Source organism: Notamacropus eugenii, chromosome 3 (genome assembly GCF_028372415.1).
Source record: "Notamacropus eugenii isolate mMacEug1 chromosome 3, mMacEug1.pri_v2, whole genome shotgun sequence".
Taxonomy (NCBI): Eukaryota; Metazoa; Chordata; class Mammalia; order Diprotodontia; family Macropodidae; genus Notamacropus; species Notamacropus eugenii.
In genome coordinates this window covers 150259054-150277760 of record NC_092874.1, presented here as the reverse complement: position 1 = coordinate 150277760, position 18707 = coordinate 150259054, and the positions used below count along the sequence as shown (strand labels likewise).

The 18707-nt window shown below is 39.5% G+C and overlaps 1 protein-coding gene across 8 annotated transcripts in view; it reads right to left on the bottom strand.

Moving 5' to 3' along the window:
- Positions 1–8387: 8387 nt before the first annotated feature.
- ATXN7L1 (ataxin 7 like 1) overlaps positions 8388–18707 on the bottom strand; it is a 269784-nt gene continuing 259464 nt past the window's right edge. For 6 of the 8 annotated variants that reach the window (XM_072653089.1, XM_072653092.1, XM_072653093.1 and 3 more), the window contains one exon: positions 8388–18545. In XM_072653089.1, the coding sequence (XP_072509190.1) occupies positions 18504–18545 (42 nt within the window). In that variant the 3' untranslated portion in view covers positions 8388–18503. The remainder of the gene's footprint in view (positions 18546–18707) is intronic. The other 2 variants (XM_072653090.1, XM_072653097.1) reach the window with 2 other exon arrangements.

The following is an 18707-nucleotide window of genomic DNA, read 5'->3' as shown; positions in this document are numbered from 1 at the left end:
CATGAAATGACTGGCCCTGTTTGGTCTTGCATGGGTCACCTGAGTATTTTTGCTGATCTCTATTTCCTAGAGTAAGGCTCTCATGGGTCTTTGAGGTTCAAAACTCTTGTCTTTGGGGCCCTCCATGGCCCCATGGCAGGACAGAGGGTTGGGGATCTCAGATCCCAAGATCCTGGGTGTTTTACCTTGAGCACAGCCTTTCCTATACTAGTCATTTCCATTCCTCAGGCCTTCTAAGGTCCCTGCTGTAGGTATTCCTTCGCCCTGGGAATTTGAGGGAAGCTGTCATTCTTGCTGCTTGTGGACATGGAGTCCTGCACACAACATATATCTGACGCTTTTGGACTTCTGGCTGACTTCTTTGTGGAGTTCTTGGGTGGAAGAAGTCTGTAGTGTCTCATTGGATTTCTTGATCATCATTGCTGAAGTATGTGTGTAGGTTCTTGATGGTTTACTTTTAGTTAGGGAACCCTCTTGGCTAGAAGTCTCTGTATTCATCTGTTTTCTAGTACCAGTTGTCCTGTTACATACCTAGTGGGCACTCAATAAATCCTTGTTGACTGATTAATTGATTGCAGTTAATCTGAATTCTAAGCTAGGTACTTCTTAGGAAAAAAAGTTTGAAAGAAAAAGAAATAAGTAAAAAGAATACTGAATTGGAAGACATAAGACCTAGGTTCTAGTTCTAACTTAATCCCTAACTTAATTAGCCATAGTATCTTGGGCAAGCCATTTAACTTTTCTGAGATTCATTTTCCTCATCTTTACATTGAGGGGATTGGAGTAGAAAACCATTATTTGTCAACCAATCAGAGTTGATTGCCACCCTCAGGATCTCTTTTTTATGAGTTCAAATCCAGCCTCAGACACTTACTAGCTGGGTGACCCTGGGCAAGTCACTTCATCTTGTTTGCCTCAGTTTCCTTTTCTGTAAAATGAGTTGGAGAAGAAAATTGTAGACCACTTTGCCAAGAAAACTCCAAGCTGTAAGGTTATATCTATAACTCTATTATAAAACCAAGATTTTCAGTGTATAACGTAGCTTAAGTTCTAAACTCAACGTTGAGTTTATCCAAAACAAATTTTACTAGTGAATGCTGACAGATGGAAAATTTCTCGGAGGCACTAATTATAGCCCATCAAGCAGCACTATGCTTAAACCAATCCAGACAGTTGTGAATTTCATTCCATTTTTAAAGCCCTTCAGGGAAGGAAACAATACAATGAATGATCTTCTGTAATCCAGGCCAATGTTTAATTACTTTCATCAGGAAGGGCTTCCTTATTTCTAACATGAAACCACCATGATAGAATTTAATGTAAGCCCATTTTTTCCCCATTTCTTCTCAGTGGAAACAAAAAATAATTGCAGAGGAATCTTGGTGTAGTAAATTTTTTTATTTTTTAAGGTTTTGTAAATGGACTTTTAGTCTTCTTTTTTCCTGACAGAATCATCAAAGGTTTTCTCTTCTAGCTCTTTGGCCTCTCAATTATCTGTTCCAAGATTTGCACATTCCTTTTAAGTTATGGAGTATGATTTTAAAAAGTTCAACATAGTTTCTGGGTAATTAGTAATTAGTCATTTTATTAACAATGCTAACATATTATTAATAAAAAATCAGTGACACTCTTAAAAGACCCCTCATAGGACCCACTCAATGCTTATATGCCCTTGGAAAGGTGGGTGTTCCTGAGGATGGCAATCAACTCTGATTGGTTAACAAATAATGAGAGAGAATGAATATTAAAATGAGAGGTGGACCTATGCTAAATGAGGGACTAGGGGACTTAACTTTGATCATGTCATTTATTTCCAAATCATTTTCAGCCTTCAGTTTAATCAAAGAATTTACTTCCACTCAAACCTGAGTAGAGAACTTTCCCACCTGGGTGGGGTCTGAACAAGATAGTTAAGAAAGTTAATCCAGTCTTATTATCAGCAATGTCCTTCAGAGGTTGAACAACCTACAGCCTTCTGAAAATATCCTGGTCTTAATTCAAGTTGATTATTAATATGAGGCAGAAATAATAATTTCTCTCAGGAGTCTATAACCAGATGTAATGCTCTTAGAAGGAAGTGTAAAGCAAAGAGGTTGGGGGTTGATTCAGTAACAAAATTAGTACTGATTATAGTAGGGAGGATAACTCATGATTCCGCTATTCTGTATTCCTATTTATATAACCCACTATCATGTTCTCTTTAAGCTTTGATGCCACATTGCTATCTCATGGTTGGAATCTCTTCCTTTGACTGACTGATGCTTTTAGGCCTGTCCTATTTATTCAGAGCAAGTCCTTCCCTATGATTCATTTCATTTGGTTTGATTTTGTTCCCCAGGTGCAGAAAACTGTAGCTAGGAATTTTTATACCTTGGGTAAGCTGACTGAAAAGTACCTTCACTTGGTGTTGTGGGATGATGGGAACCTCACCAAAGTGGGGAAGACAGATACTGCCAGGTCATCACAAGGCTTCCTTTGAGAAGGCTCTCCTACCACAACCTTCCAAAAAGGGAAAGAAGGCCATCAGATTGCTTCCTATTTAAACCAACCTGATTATAGAGAATAAATTAGTTGTTCATACTTAAAATGCTTTGGGGGAAGTAGCTTTAAGAGGTCTTGAAGCCAAACTTCACATCCCTCTTTCTCTACTTCTCCCAAACATCATGCTAGGTCTGGAAGAGACCTTGGAACATCAATTACAATGCCTTCATTTTAGAGAGAAGGAAAGTAAGTTGTAAGAAAGAAAGAGAAAGAGATTTGCCTAAGGAAATGGATCACAACTCAGTCACTCAACAAACATTTTTTGAATGCTTACTAGGTGCCAGGCATTTTGCTAAACACTAGTGATGCAAAGGAATGCCCCAAAAAACCTAGTTACTGTCTTCAAGGAGAGAACTTTTTAATGGGAGAGAAAATGTATAAAGAGCTAGATACATAATATTTAGAGCAGACTGGAAATAATCTGAGAAGGGAAGGTATTAATAGCTTCAAGGGATCAAAAAAGGTCTCCTGTAGAATATCAGAATTGAACTGAGTCTTGGAGAAAGCTGGGAAAACTAAATAGCAGAGATGGGGCAGAATATTCCAAAGGCCTGGATATGGGAAGATAGGTATTTGAGGAACTATAAGTACTCCATATAACTGGAGTGAAATGTGAGAAGGCTGCAAAGATAGGAAGAGTTCCAGTTATGAAGAGCTGTAAATGACAGAGAACATGATATTTGATGGAGGGAGCCACTGGCGCTTGAGCACAGAGGTGACATGGTCATCACGACACGTTAGAAAATATCACTTCAGCAGTGGAGCCAAAGAAAGATGGGAGAGGACAGATCCTAGGATGAATTGGAAGGCTATTGTGGTAACTGTCCAGGTAAGAGGTGATGAAGGCCTGAACCAGGGCTGTGCCAGTGAAGAGAAGGGGATGGAGAGGAGAGATGTTGTGAAGGGGATCAGTGAAATTGAGGTTGAGGTGGAGATGAGGCAAAAGGAATCTAAACAGCATGGACTCAGACGAGTAGAGCTTGAAGGGGCCTTAGAGATCATCTTGTCCAACCCCCTAATTATATATAGAGGGATATATGGGCTGGGAGGACTGGCACCTCTGCTGTGACCTACCTTTGATGTCCACTTCTCTTTGATGTTCACCCACCTCTCACTTGTGGCTCCAAGAAGCTGTAGCATACATAGTGACCACACTCCGGTAAACCATCTGGGCAGACAGGCTAACCCAGGTAGTGGGTAACTGACAAGCCTCAAACCCATCAGTAAATTAGGAGGATATCTACCCCAAGCATGTGAAGACTTTCCCTGATGGAGTAGGGGATGAAGAACAATTTGTTCTTGTTTCTCAAAGAGATCATAAAAATGGGAAAAGGACCCACATGTACAAAAATATTTATAGCAGTTCTTTTTGTGGTGGCTAAGAACTGGAAATCGAGGGGATGCCCATCAACTGAGGAATGGCTGAACAAGTTGCAGTACATGAATGTAATGGAATACTGTTGTGCTATAAGAAATGTTGAACAGGCAGACTTCAGAAAAACCTGGAAAGACTTAAATGAACTGATGCTGAGCAAAATGAGCAGAACCAGGAGAACATTATACAAAGTAATGGCCACAGTATGCAAGGAATGTTTTTGATAGACTTAGCCCTTCACAGCAATGCAAGGACCTAAAACATGTCCAAAGGACTCATTATGGAAAATGCTATCCCCATCCAGAGAAAGAACTATGGAGTCAGAATGCAAAATGAAGTCTCCTTTGTTATGTTTTTGTTTTTCTCATGGTTTCTCCCATTCGTTTTAATTCTTCTATCCACCATAGCTAATGTGAAAATGTGTTTAGTAGGAATGTATGTGTAGAGCCCATATAAGATTGCATGGCATCTTGGGGAAGAAGAGGGTAGGGAGGGGGAGAAAACTTGGAACTTATGGAAGTGATGGTTGAAACTGAAAACAAATTAATAAATGTTTTGGGGAAAAAAGAACAATTTGTTCCAATGGCCATGAAGACAGTTAAAGCAGGAGCTGTAGATCGCTGAGAGCTTGGTCAGCCATCCAAGACTCCAAGATCATCAGTTGCATCCTGGGCCACTGCCAGTCCTGACTTTTGTCTTGTTATTACACTTTGATGATTCTGGAAGAGTGGGATTGAAGACTTTTCCCAACTCTTCCTCACTAACATCCAATTCATGCACGAATCAAGACATCACTCTGTGATATCATTGGTCCTCTTTGAAAACAAATGGTAAACAACATATATATTGAGGAGGAAACAGTCTTAGAGTTAGTCGTAGATGAGGGTCTGTAGCCCAGTTCTCTTGTCTTGTAGGCCGGTGCTCCTGTTAGAACTATGTCTTCCCTCACTGGTGAAGAGGCTTTCCTGCACAATGACTTAAGGTTTCATGAGTCAGGACTAGCAGCTAGGTAGGGAGGGGCCCCTTTCATTTTCCCAGGTACACCCAAAGCCCAAGTTCATCATCTCCCAACCTCTACCCTCACTCTCCAGGAAAAGTTTAAGCAGGTTGGGAGAGTAAAAGTTCCAAGGAAAGAAAAAGTCTTGTGCATGGAGAGACGACATGCAGAGGCATTCCCAGGAAGGGAATTCTTTCCCTGTCTTTCCCCATTTGAAATGTTCTCTCATTCTGGTCCCTGCCCATATGGAAGATTCTGCTGAAAGCCTGATAAGAAATTCAGATTCTTAGACCAGAAAGCACTCCAAGCAGTTTTTGAGTTGTCCCCTCCCCTCCTTTCATCATACACAAAAGGATGAAACTGAGGTTCTGAGAAGGCAAGTGATGAGGTCACAAAGTAAGTAGTAGAGCTTGAATTCAAACCTCCAAACCTCAAGTCGGTGCTCTAACTATACTCCATTGGCTTCCCAAGCCCTCTCCCAATCTGCCATCTCCCTACAGCCAAGCTTTGATGGAAATGCCAGTTTTGAATCGATCAGCCTAATAGCTTTTTTGTTATTACTGATTTTTTTTCATCAGAACTTAGCCATCTTAGGATGGCCATCCTTTCTTTTCTTAGAGTATTTTTGCTTTTTTGCTTTTCATATTTTTCAACCTGGTCATCTTGATTGAGGTATAAGTTTGAGAAACTCAGGAAAGCAAAATATCAAGCAAAAACCAGGTTCCTGAGATTTGGAAGCAGAGCTTGGAAGGTCTGACATCTGGCATTGTTCTCATCTTTGTCCCCTTCTCCCTCTCTCCCAGCTTAAGGCTGGGCAGGAGAGGTAGGGTACTTTTTTTTTTTTTTTGGAGGCAATCAGGTTTAAGTGACTTGCCCAGGATCACACAACTAGTAAATGTCAGAGGCCATATTTGAACTCCTGACTTTGGGCCTGGTGCTCTATCCACTGCACCACTTAGCTGTACCTAGGGAGGGTAGTTCTAAACCGAGGACTGCTTCTCCACTAGGCCCTTTCTGGACCATAGTCTCGTTAGCATCCTTTTAATTGCTCCACCCTAGGATAAATTTTCCTGTCCTTAGACAATTCTCTGCTTGGGGGCAAAGCTCTAATATTAACCCCTAGTTACGTCACTTACAGGTGTATCCTTCATTTCTTTTGGCATTCGGATCCCTTTGTTTCTGAACCTATTTCTAGCTTACCAAGATGACTCTGAAGCCTGATTCTATTTTCTGTGTTTCAAAAGCACATTCTCTTTTTCATAACAGATCATTAATGAAAACAGTGGAAGGCTCTATGCCCAGGATCAGATAAGATAAGGATCAGGACCTGATAAGAACATCCTTTATATACTAAAATGCAGTGATCTATTCACAACTACTTTCTGGGTATGACCCCATTCTCTCCTAAAGATTGTTGTAATCTTGATTTTCTTTCCCCAGTTTATTGACTATATCCTGGGTTCAGGATTCTTAAGAATTAAGATGAATTACATCAAATATCTACTAATTTTTCCTTGTTTTCTGAAAAGTACTGAAGCTTTCATTTACCTTATGTATGGCCTTGATTACATCCATCCTTCTCAATCTACGGTTTAGCATGGAACACTCTAGAATACAAGGGTTCTTAGAATATGAGACATATCGGAAAAATTAGTCAAGGAAGTAGGGTAAGTAGAAGGAAAATGGAGAGCCTATTTTAGGATGACTCAGATCCCATTTTTCAAGTCAGCTCCATGATCCTGCTGTATTTGCTAAAGTTGCAAAGGAAGCAAAGACTTCTGGGATATCTGTTTTTCATGATTTTTGCTATTCAGTGAAGTATTAGGAAGTTATGAATGAAATGGAGCCCTCACACAGAGCACTTTGCATAACAGAATAAACATTTAAGTAAAGAGACCAGCAGGGTTTGGGCCATCTGGAAGGTAGCACAACAAAGATGGATGATTTTGTCGCAGGCACACAGACAGACATAAAGGCAGGAATGTGGGCCCTCTAGGCTTCACCTAGGCTTTGTTCTTGTTTCTACCTTCATTTGCATGCTAATTTGAGAGGAACTTGGATTGGGGTGGGCCTCATCACATCCATCGCTGCAGCTTCTGTGCTTTATTTTTTGTGGCACACTCCAACATGGGTTTTGGGAGCACAGGCTCACAAGGAGAGATTTAAGGCAGTTACGAGGAATGTTCTCTCTTTTCCTCTTGCTTCTCCACCAATGAGATGGTTGTCTAGAACCATCTAGAGTCAAAACCAAAGAAAGATAGTAAAAAGAATAGACACAGCCTGGGACTCTGGTATTTGTTGACTCCTTGGTTAGGTGAGATGTTCACACTCTCAACTATGGACTATGAGTGTCAGTCTGCCCTTATTAGGGACAGGTTTACCTGGCAAATGCATCTGTATAGAAGGAACCCAGAATTCAGTAGATGGCCTAATAGATGTTGCAGAGAGCATCTCGGTGACTGTGACCACTGACCAGCTGCTGAGTAGGGACAATGGGATGAAGGGCAGAGATTCACACTTATCCCTTCTGTATGGGGGGCAGGGGTTGGGGTATGGCATAGAGTTTCTTGGTCCTCCCTGTGAACCAGAGAAGTCTGAATTTTTTCTTTAGGCATCTGTTTTATGCATTTCTGAGTTTCTAAACTGTTTCTGTTATCATCTGCTGGTCTTTGTATGTCATCTGCGCCTTTCACAAAACTCCCCCCAAATTCTAATTTAATTTCTTTCACTGACCTGTGATATATCAAAACCCTGAGATGGGGAAAGTTTCAGTGTGGAAGGGATAATGGTAATGCCAAACAGAACAGCATGATGGCATCCTATGAGAACATTGCCAGAAGTGGGAATTACCCTGGATATTCAAATTCTTCATGTGTGCCCCTTCTTGCAGGCTCACTGGCTACAGATGTTTTTTGCCTTTGTCCTTCAGTGGTAGTTTGGTAACTGGTGAGAGAGTGTATTCCAGATGTGTATGAGGGGCCAGGGGAGGGATCTTTTATTGTTATTGTATTTTTTGTTTGATTTCATTCCTTTGATTTTGAACTAATATGTCCTCTGGATAGCTGGCAATAGAGTAGTGATTAGACAGGCCTTTATAACGATAAGATCAGTGTCTGTATTTGCCCATATTTTTGAATCTTTCCCCCAAACTCTGAAATCCCAATTTAGGCGGCAGCTTCCCACTATGGTTCTAAGAGTGAGTGGTCAAGATTGACTTGACTGTAAATCCTCTCAGCCTTTTTTTTTTTTTTTAATTTTTAATCTCATTAACTTTTCTGGTAAAATGGACGTTGTAGAGAAGCAATGAATAAAAAACCAAACTAACTAAATGTATTTTGGAGAACCTCTTTTAGAAACCTGGAGCTATCAAATCTGTTCTCAAAAGATCCAAAGCAAATCTAAAAACAGGACATAACCTAATAAATAAGCAAGAAGCAGTTGCCTATTGAGGAAAAAAAAAAGTTCTCCATTCAATTCAATTCAATCCAACAAGCATTTATTAAGGTGCCTACTATGTGCCAGGCACTATGCCAGTTCCTTGGAGATACAAAGACAAAAACAAAACAGTCCCTGCCCCCAAGGAGCTTACATTTTACTGGATGCATAGAAATAGTCAAAGCATAAAAATTGCAGATGTTACTGAAGTCTGAGTGAACCAACCAAGTGATAGGCAAATGCTATTTTAAAATCTTTGTAGAAACACTTAGAGATAATAGCTTACAAAGAAGAATCTGTAAGTGGAATTTAGATTACTTCTGCAGGAGACCAGGTGATGAAGGAGAAAGAACAGTGGAAGAGAAGTCAAAACCCCTGAGTTCTAGTCCCAGCTCAGCCACCAACCAGCTATTCTAGACTGTTCTAGACCTGGGCTTTCTCATTTATAAAATGAGGAGTATTGATCCCTAGGTCCTTTCAATGTCTAAAATTCATGTAACTAGTTATATTGAAGGAGAAAGATGTTACAGAGTGAAACACTCCCACTAGTTCATAGTAGAAAGATTTTTCTGACAATATGTCCCCAAATGCTTTAGCATTACCTACCTACTATCAGGGAATCAGTGGCGCCTCTGGCTTTTCTCCCATAATTCCAAATTGTTTTCCAGAAAAGTTGGACTCATCCATAATGCCATTAACTCTTAGTGTGACTGCCTTTCTGCATTCCTGCCAATGCTGCTTCCATCTTTTTATCATCTTTGCTCATCTGCTGGGGGAGGTGAAACTTCAGAGTTGTTTAAATTTGTGTTTGTCTTACTATTAGTTAATGGAAGTACTCTTTCATATGGTTGTTGATTGCATATCCTGAGACCCAGAGTTTCCGCTGCTAGGCATTTACCCCTCCCAAGGAGGTCAAAGACAAAAAGGAAGACTTGGTATACTGACAGATTCAGAGCAACATTTTTTTTGTGGTAGTAAAAAACTGGAAGCAAAGTAAGTTTTCATTGATTGGGAAATCAATGAACAAATTGTGACATATTCCTATAATTGAATATTCTTGTATCCTAAGAACTGATAAAAATTAAGAAACATGGAAAGATTCATCAATTAATGCAGTGAAATAAGCAGAACTAGGAAAACAATTTGCAGAAGTACAATAATGCGGATAAAAAACAAACTAAAATGTAGTTGAGTGCTGTGTGATTGTCATGACCATTCTTGGCCCCAGAGAATAGATAAGGAAAAGTCCTTCTTTCTCTTTTCCTTGGAGAGGTGGGATAAGTCACCTATTCTGTCAGGCTCATTTAGTCCATCTTGTCCACAGTGAATGCTTGGTGATGGACTGTTTTTGTTGTACGAGATCAGCACAGGGGCTAAGGAATGGCAAATGGAAATGACTGATACAGAAACAAAGGGCATCCATAAAACATTCATCTTTATAAACAAAGAAAATAGAATGGATGCCTAGTAATAATATAGTCTCCCACCTGCTTTTTTTTTTTTTCTCCTGACAGCACTGTATTGGCTGTTTGTGGTTTCAGGCAAGTCCTTTAAAACCTTGTTGATAGTTTTCCATTATACAAAATAGGGGAAATACTAACTTACTGTATAGGACCATGGCAAAATGGCAAAGTATAACAGGTAAAATTTGTCTTAGGTGTTTTTTTCCTCATCTTTAGTTCCCAGGGCTCTTACATCACATCACCTCTTGCCCAAAGTATTCTAATTGCCTCCTAATTGGTGTTTGTGCCTGCTAGTCTCTCTTAACTTCTCTGGACCTCAGTTTCCTCATCTGTGAAATGAGGAAGTTGGACTAAATGATTTTGAATGTCCCTTCTAGTGCTAAATCTTTGATCCTCTGATCTCCATTCTGATTGGCCCTACCAAAGTTGTCTGTCAAAGTAATCTTCCCATAAACCCACGACTGACTGTGTAATTATCTCTCCAAGAAAATCTTCACTGGCTCCTTTCAAAGCCTTCAGGATAAAATACAAACTTATTGGCATCGCTTTGAAAGATCTTCACCCTACCCTTCCAGACTTATTTTACTTCACGGCCCTTCACCTCCACTATAGTAGCCTAATTGGCCACATTCCCATTGTTCTCCAAGGCCAACTTTGCCCAGGTTGTCCACCCATGCCTCCAATGCACAAGCTCCTTGTCTCTGGCTCTTAGACTCCTTCCTCAGTCTTTTTCAAGGTTCGGTGTAAGTGCCACCTCTTAAATACGCTTTCTTTTCCTGATCCCTCTAGTTACTATAGCCTTCTTCCTCCTCAAAGCATCAGGTATTTACTTTGCCTTTGTCACTGCCGTTGCAGTTAATAGGCACTTTAATAAACAGTTGTTGAACTGTTCTTTGGTTTTTTAGGATCCCCCTACTTTTATACCTCCCACTATCCCTTCCTCCCCCCAGGGGAAAGAAATATCTGTCATACTGTCTATCTCTTGATTATTTTCTACTGAGTTAAAAACTAATCTAATAAACTGATTCATGCTAATGTATTACATAAAAGGGTTCCCTCACCCAACATGTGCATTTTAATAGCAAGGAGGTTTGTTAAAAATATATACATATATTTTATATATACACATATATGTATATATACACATATACATACATACATATATACACATATATTTGCCCACATAATGCAAATCTTATTGAGAGAATTTTGAACTGAAAAGGGAGGGTGGGAATGAAAACTACTGCCTCTATCTACCAAGCAGGACACTACAGGGAGTAGTGACTGCAATGAAGGAAGAACAGAAGGAGGGAGGGAATCTGTAATTTGGAGTTAAAAATCCAAGAAAATAAGAACGATAAAAACTCATGGCTTTGGATGTCTGCACACAGTTTTCTTTTTTGACTGATTTCATTTCCTTGCTTCTTGCAAAGAAATTCTCCCTACCAAATGAATATCAATACTTCCTCATAATTTACAGCTTTAGGAAGAATTGTCTGAGAGTGCTGAGAAGTTAAGAGATTTGCCCAGGGTCACACAGCCAGCAAGTAATAATGTCTGGAACCCAGTTTTCCTGAATCTATCCACTGTTCTACAATACCTCTCACATACATAAAGTATGAGTATTAAACATGTAGGATGTAAATGAATTTTATTTCTGCTGGTCTGCTTTTTATTTTTTTACACTGTGTGCACTTCTGAATTTCTCCCCTACTAAGTGAATTACTTCTTCTAACAAAAATTAAGAAAAAGACAATTCAGCAAAACCAACCAACATACCAACTACATCTGACAATACATGTAATATTCCATACCTATAGTCCCTCTTACATCACCAAGATTTAGTAGGATGGGTCTCATGACTGAGAATATAGCTCTGAAAAGGTATGACTTATTAACAAAGAACAGACTAGATAAAAGGTCTAGTGGAACAGCACTGCAAATTAAAAATTATACTCACATGAGGAAATCCAAGAAAGAGAGGAGGGAAATATGATAGATAACAGTATTTTTATGAAAGAATATACAGTATCACTTGGACATGAAGAAATGAATTCAGAAACCACATCATAAAGCTTGGCATGGAAAATGACAGAGTAATGACAAGGGTCTTCAATTTCTCTTTATTTTCTGGACCTTTTTCTATATCAAAAGCAGAGCATCTACTCAACTATTGGTTTATCTCAATAATAATTTCATCCTTCTAAATGTGTAGGAAACAGAGAGGGGAACTGACTAAATTTGAAATGATGGTAACTTTGAAGGCAAAATGATCTTTTAAATTCATGATAGAGTACATTCTGATACTATGCACTCTGGATTTTGGGAAAGTAGGTTTGAACAGGTTCAGAGAAAGAATGAAGAGCTCATGAATTTAAATTCTCTAAAGGAAGTCAGCCCTGGAAGGATTGGAGATGCTCTAGAATAATGTTTCTAGATGTAAGGAAAATCAGTTCCAATAAAGAACCGATAAAGAAATCGTTTGAAGGGACTTGATATGGATGTTCAGACCACTCATTGATGACCTTAGATTTAAAAGACACCTGGGGTAGATGATAGAGACTGAATGCAAATGGCTGATGCACTTAAGGATCTTATAATAAACTGATTGGTGATAAATGTTAAGGATAACCAAAAAAAGGCTTATCAGGATTAGAGAAAAGAGGGTACAGTTGGAGTACTGCTGAGGGTTGAGAGGCCCATGAGCAAGAGCCATGGCCTACAGGCAGAACTACCCAATGCCTATTTTATTTTGGTTTTCTCCATAAGGGAATATGGCTGTAGGACTAGAAAGGACAGAATAAAAATGGTTATTGGAGAATATAAATTCACATGGAGTAAATAGTAAAAGAGCAACTTTGTGGCCTTGACAAGTTCAAATGACTTGTCTTGGATGAACTACACCCCAGACTACTAAAAAACTACTGGCATGTATATTCCCAGCACTTAGCACAGTGCCTGGCACACTCTAAGTGCTCAAGAAATGCTTGTTGCCTGACTAATGGACCACCATCAGTGATTTTTGAAGAAACTAGATGCCTCAAGACTGGAGAAGGGCAAATGTTTATCTGGCGGTTGAACGACGGAAGACTGGAACCTTTCTACGGTGCTTGTTACCAAAACCAGTGACCTGATTTGAATCTGGGCAAAATTCAAGAAGGTATTAATAAAGGGATGGTTTGGGAACATCTAGAAAGGGAAAATGGTGCTAAGAGTCTGCACAGTTTCACTTAAAACCAATCATTTCAGCCTAACTTCATTTCCGTTTCTGACACATTTCTCAGACTGGTAGATTATGGGAATGCTGTTAATATTTCCGTTCCGCAAAGAGCATGACAAACCCTCTCATATTATTCTTTTGGATGAGATGGAGACAAATGGATTAGAAGTAGCACAGGGTGGATTCAAAACTGGATGAATGGCAGGACCGAAGGAATACGAAGATATCAACTTGTAATAAAGTGTTTTAATGGATTGCCTTGAGGAATCTGTCCTTTTTCCTGCACTGTTCATTTTTATTAGTGACATGGAAGGGATGGAGGCAGACAAAGATGGCTCATCAAATCTGCAGATGGTACAATCCTGGATTCAAAAAGATATTGCCAAGCTAGAACAGCGTGCCAGATTTAACAAGATGAAATGTTGTAATGCAATACAGGTAAGCGTAGACTTGTGCTAAAAAATTAACTTCACAGCCACTCATGACAACTGTCTACTAATTTGAAGAGGGGCTGTACTCTGTAGTAGAGAAGGAACCAATGAAATCACAGTTCTTTCAATTGTGACAAGTCACAATCAGAAAAAAAATAATTCAACACCATAACGGTATGATTTCAGGTGACATCATTACTTCAAGTCATTGGCGGGGGGGCTAGGCTACAATGCCATCTTTCTGTATTTGATTTAGTTTTTTCTGGACCTACAGCTTCAGTGTTGCACAAAACCTTTCAATAGGAGACTCAGAATATACCAGGAATCCAATGTGGTTTTTGCTATTAAGGCTCAAATGTTTTCACAAGACACCACATATAAGGGACACAGGCATTAATTAGCCATGATGACCCAAGGAATTTAAAATAGTCATAGAAAGTCTGGTAAGAGGTTCATCAATATTCTCTGCTATAAATATTTAGTACTGGAGTTGATGAATCTTAGGGCTGGGTGTCTCTTGGGATGAAAGTTAAAGAAATTCTAGGAATTTAAATTTTCCCAAGGGTTCTCTTGCCTCAATAAGCTACAACTTAGGCTACAACTGCTAGTCTATGCTGAGCATCAGAGTGGGCCAGTGAAGTGAGCAGAGGGGTTTGAGTCGAGGGCCCGGGTTCAAATTTACACGTACGACCTCAGGCACATAACTTCATATTTATGGTCTCAGTGTTCTCTGAGAGCACTGGACAAGAAGATCTAGAACATAGGTCCCTTCCAGGCCCAAATCCATAATCTTATAATTTTTGGAGAAATTTAGACATTCTCATTTGATTCTAATACTAAAAAATGGTCAGATTCAGTTTCACTGAGAGAGAGGTCCGAAACAGGCAACTTTTCCATTTGGGAAGGCTACGCTCATTCTCTTTGTCTTTTTGGCCGGTTTCTCTTGCAGAATAATGGGCTGCTGCTACTACAGAGCAGGAAAAGACAAACCCCAATCCACAATAATCCACTAATAAAAAGGGCTTTTAGAAGAAGGACAGCATCAGTTATGTCTAATTTATATAAAAATAAATAACAATAGCACATTTTTCTTACAAACATATAAATTATTTTATTTACAAAGCCATGTTACAAAAAAAGCCAAACCCCGCCCCCCCCCCAAAAACAAAACCCCAAAACAAAAAATACAATCCCTCACTAGAGAATATCTCCAGGCCCGGTGACGAACCATGGCAGTATCAATCAGATACATGTTTGTTCTGTTTGTCCTTTTTTTTTTAAACTGTAAGCCATAGAATTTACTATTTACACCTACTTTAGACATTTATTCTGCTTACAATGATCACAAGCATGGAATGAATTCTATCTGATAGTGCTAATACATAAAGGTGCGGGACAAAGAATGGAAATACTTAGTGTTACAAAATATGGATCATAGAAAAGAAATCCACTCTACAAGTATGGCATATAATTTTTTTTTTAATGATTGGACATGCTTTCTTCAAAAGTCTTCTGGAAAAGGTTCTAAAATCTGTAGTAGGAAAGCACAATAGAGCAGGTGCAAATTCTTTTCTGTGCAACAACAGTATTTAATATACCCCATGACTGACCAGCTATGCAAAACCCACAGAGTTTTGTTAAAGTGCCATGGGTCGACAGCATAACAAAATATAAGGTGTAAATAGAAAAATTTCTTTTTTTCCTTTTTTTAAAACAATAGTTCACTGAGAATCAGCAGTAATAGAATATGCTGTATAAACTATTCTCTACAAAGGTTGATCAGCATTATTTACAATTGGTACATTGATACAAAAGAAGGCATACAAGTTATCCAAGTCGCTTTTTTTAATTTTTTTTTTTTTATGGCTGACAGGTCTATGCATTGCGTATGTGGAACAACCAAAGCTTCGGAGCCTCTATTGCTGGAGACAAATCACAAGATCTTCAGGCAAATGGAGATGGAGGTGACTGGGGTGAGCAGTGACAGGACGGGCTGAAGAAAGTCGATGAGTGTTGGTGGAAAAATAATGGTTGAATGAATGCTACACTAATAATGCTTTACAGACTGGTCCAGTTTAACTCCATTAAGAATCCAAAAGAAAATGTTTTCTTTCCATTTCTTTTTTTTCAGACTGAGCATCTTAACATATTAGGAAGTAAACCACTGATTTGCTGTGAAGGAAGAAATACCATGGGTTTTCAGGATGCTCAGTTTTCCAGAAAGGCCATCACTTAGTTCAGAGCCAGCTGACAAATGTAAGCAGCATTTGATGGAGAATCTCAACATTGCAGCTTCCCAATGAAAAGATGTGTGGAAAGAGCTAAAAATGCGGCCAAACTACTGGTAATCAATCGCTCCTTTAGTAATTGTCAAGACTTTCTTTCTCAGAAGCAGCCACTGAATCTCACAACCTTTGCTTTCCCTCCAGAAGAAGCAACAGTCCATTAATCACAGAGGGTCACCTTGTTGTTGAGATCAAAAAGCAAAAACAGAAACAAGAACTCCTGAAAGTTTTACAACTTAAAATAAATTATGTGTATAAAAAACCAAAACAGACTTCTGCTCCTACACTGAACAAGACAAAGAAACTGTGCAAAAATAACAAAGATATGTACATACTTTTCAGTTCGAAGAAATGTACAATAAAAACATAATTCAAAGAACACTTTAAAATATAAACATTGCTTAAACTTTCCTAAGTTTCATATTGTTTCTGAAACTATTCTGGTCAGTTAGCTCTGTAATATAGCAAAACATAAATTATTACAAAATTAACACTATAAAAATTTACTTTAAGAATATTTTCTAAACTTTTTTCCAAAGGGTCTAGCCTTATTTATTATAGTTGCTTAAACATTTATAAGTCTTAAAATCTGTCTTAAGCCTTTTTTTAAAAAAAGAAAAAAGTAACAATCTCCCTTCTATTTGCAGTCTCTTCTTTTTTCTCCAAGACATAATTAAACCAGCATATAAGTGCACTTTTAACACTGTAGAAATAAAAATGAAATCCTCTGTACTAATGTCCTGGTACCTATTATCAACTCCTGATTAAAAAAATCTTTATTTTATACATATAAAAATTTAGTAATCCTCTAAGAAACACTGTCAGTGCAATTCCATTGAGCAAACCAATCGGTTTGCCTCTTATCTTTGCAAATTCCAGTTCTGACGAAGCCCAACAGTAGCATCATTGGGTGTGGGGATAGGAAGGTAAAGGAAGAATTCAGGGGCCGTGCTTGTGCCCAGCTGCGGCTGTGATCAGTGTCTAACTTGGTAACAAAGACTTCTTAGCATTTCTATTCCTAACCCCCCAAAATAGTCTAACAGTAAAGAAATGATGTTTACATCTATTTTATTAACTAAATTTATTATCAATACCAAGAAATCCTAATTCAAGATTGAATGTCTTCTTGGCACTGTGATTACCCACTGGCCCCAGAGATATTTCCTGTTCCACTTGCCTTTCCATCTCCTGACTATCCTCCACCATTCCAGCCAGCACATTCTCATGAGCTTAACTTTTCCACTCCTCTAAAGTACTGGCTTTCTTCCCATACAGTGGGATGTTGTTATTCCATTGCCCCCAAGGGGAGGACAGGAATAACCTGGCCATGTTAAGGCAGGTGAACTTGGAACTTTGGAAGACAGTCAAGTAATGTCTGGATGCTTGGGGGTAAGCAAGGTGGACATGCCTACTTGGTAGTCTTATGGTGGCCCCTGCGGCCTGTGGGTTCATGGATGTACAGGGGTTGGCTGGGAAATGCTTGTGTTTGTCCCTACAGGGTGTTGAAGTGGTACTGACCCCTCCTTCTCAGGCGCCTTCATTAGGGAGACTCCTCTTTCCTCCTTGTGGTTAGTTTTTTTTTTTTTTTCCACCTGATGCAGGTGAGGGATACAGTGGAAAACTCATGAAAACTTTAGCAGCGTGCAGGAGCCCTGCTCCTTCCTGAAATTGCTTCCGTGTCTCTTCCTTTCACTTTTGGTTCCTACAACTTTGGGTTCTTGCATATTGGACACTAAGTATGGGCTTTTCCAGAGTGGAAGGCAGAGGAAGAGATGGGCTCCTAAAAATTTCAGAATTATCATAGTCTACTTGGTGGGGGTATAAGCTGTGGCTCAGGCATCTTGGAGAATTTCCCCCCCACACATGCCTATTCCTCAATTCATAGGAATGTGGGATGTGATGGATCATCCTCTTAAATGGTACTTGCTTTGCTGTCTCAGACCATTTATCCCCAATCTCCCTCAATACTTAATTCCCTTCTCCTTCTACTCTGAGAGAAACCCTTGGTTCCACCTTCCAAAGCTATTTTTTCCCAACATCACACCTAGATAATGACGTTGGGCAAATCACCACACTAGTAGCAACTCTCCTGAAACATTGGTGTGGCTTATACCAAAATACCTAGTTTTGCCCTCAGCATTTGGCTCATGCCCCAGTGGGCAGCTTAAACCCTGATTAACAAGAGCTTCACACAACCTCTCACTCCTACCTGCTCCCAGGGCACTGGGTCTGTGGCCCAGACCTCTCACAAACAGAGTGTCCCCTATAATTACAGGAGCATGTTAACACCCAGCTCCCTCTAAAGCGACCAGGTTGGACACAGAGTAATGGGAGGTATGAGGGAATGAGGAGGAAAACAAAACCAAAAACAGAAAAAGTAAGTAGTGTCTGTGTGAGAGCTTCAAGAGCTAAGGAAGATGCCAACCAGGAACCGAGGTTCTGGAATGTCTACTTTGAATTATTTTAACAAACTGATGGTGCGGTGCAACATCAGAAGCTAGAGGAGGAGTGAAGGAAAATCAACAGAAACAACTAAAACCGTGATTCCAGCTTTCGGTAAATAGAAAATTCACGTTGTCTTCTTTCACCTCTTTCTTAAACCTTCAATTGATTTTAAAGAGGTGGGCAGACACTTGGAGGATGCAGGAAGTCAGCTCTTCTCCCATCCCACCCTGCCCTGCCCTCCCGACCCCCTAACACCTGTGGTGGGATAGGGCGGCTGGGAATTGGACAGCAAAGCTTGGTTTCTTTCCTCATTATGGAAGAGTCCTTATTCTGCCCGTCCGGTTTGCAGTCTTCTAGGAAAGAAAAAAATGGCAAAGCCTGTTTCAAAACAATAAACACAGCCATGGCAAGAAATAACCATAATAACGCCAGAAACAACAACAAAAACGGTAAGGAGAACCTCTTGACAGCACCTCCAGCTGCGCAGAGTGCTCTGAGCTAGCAGTGTGTATATA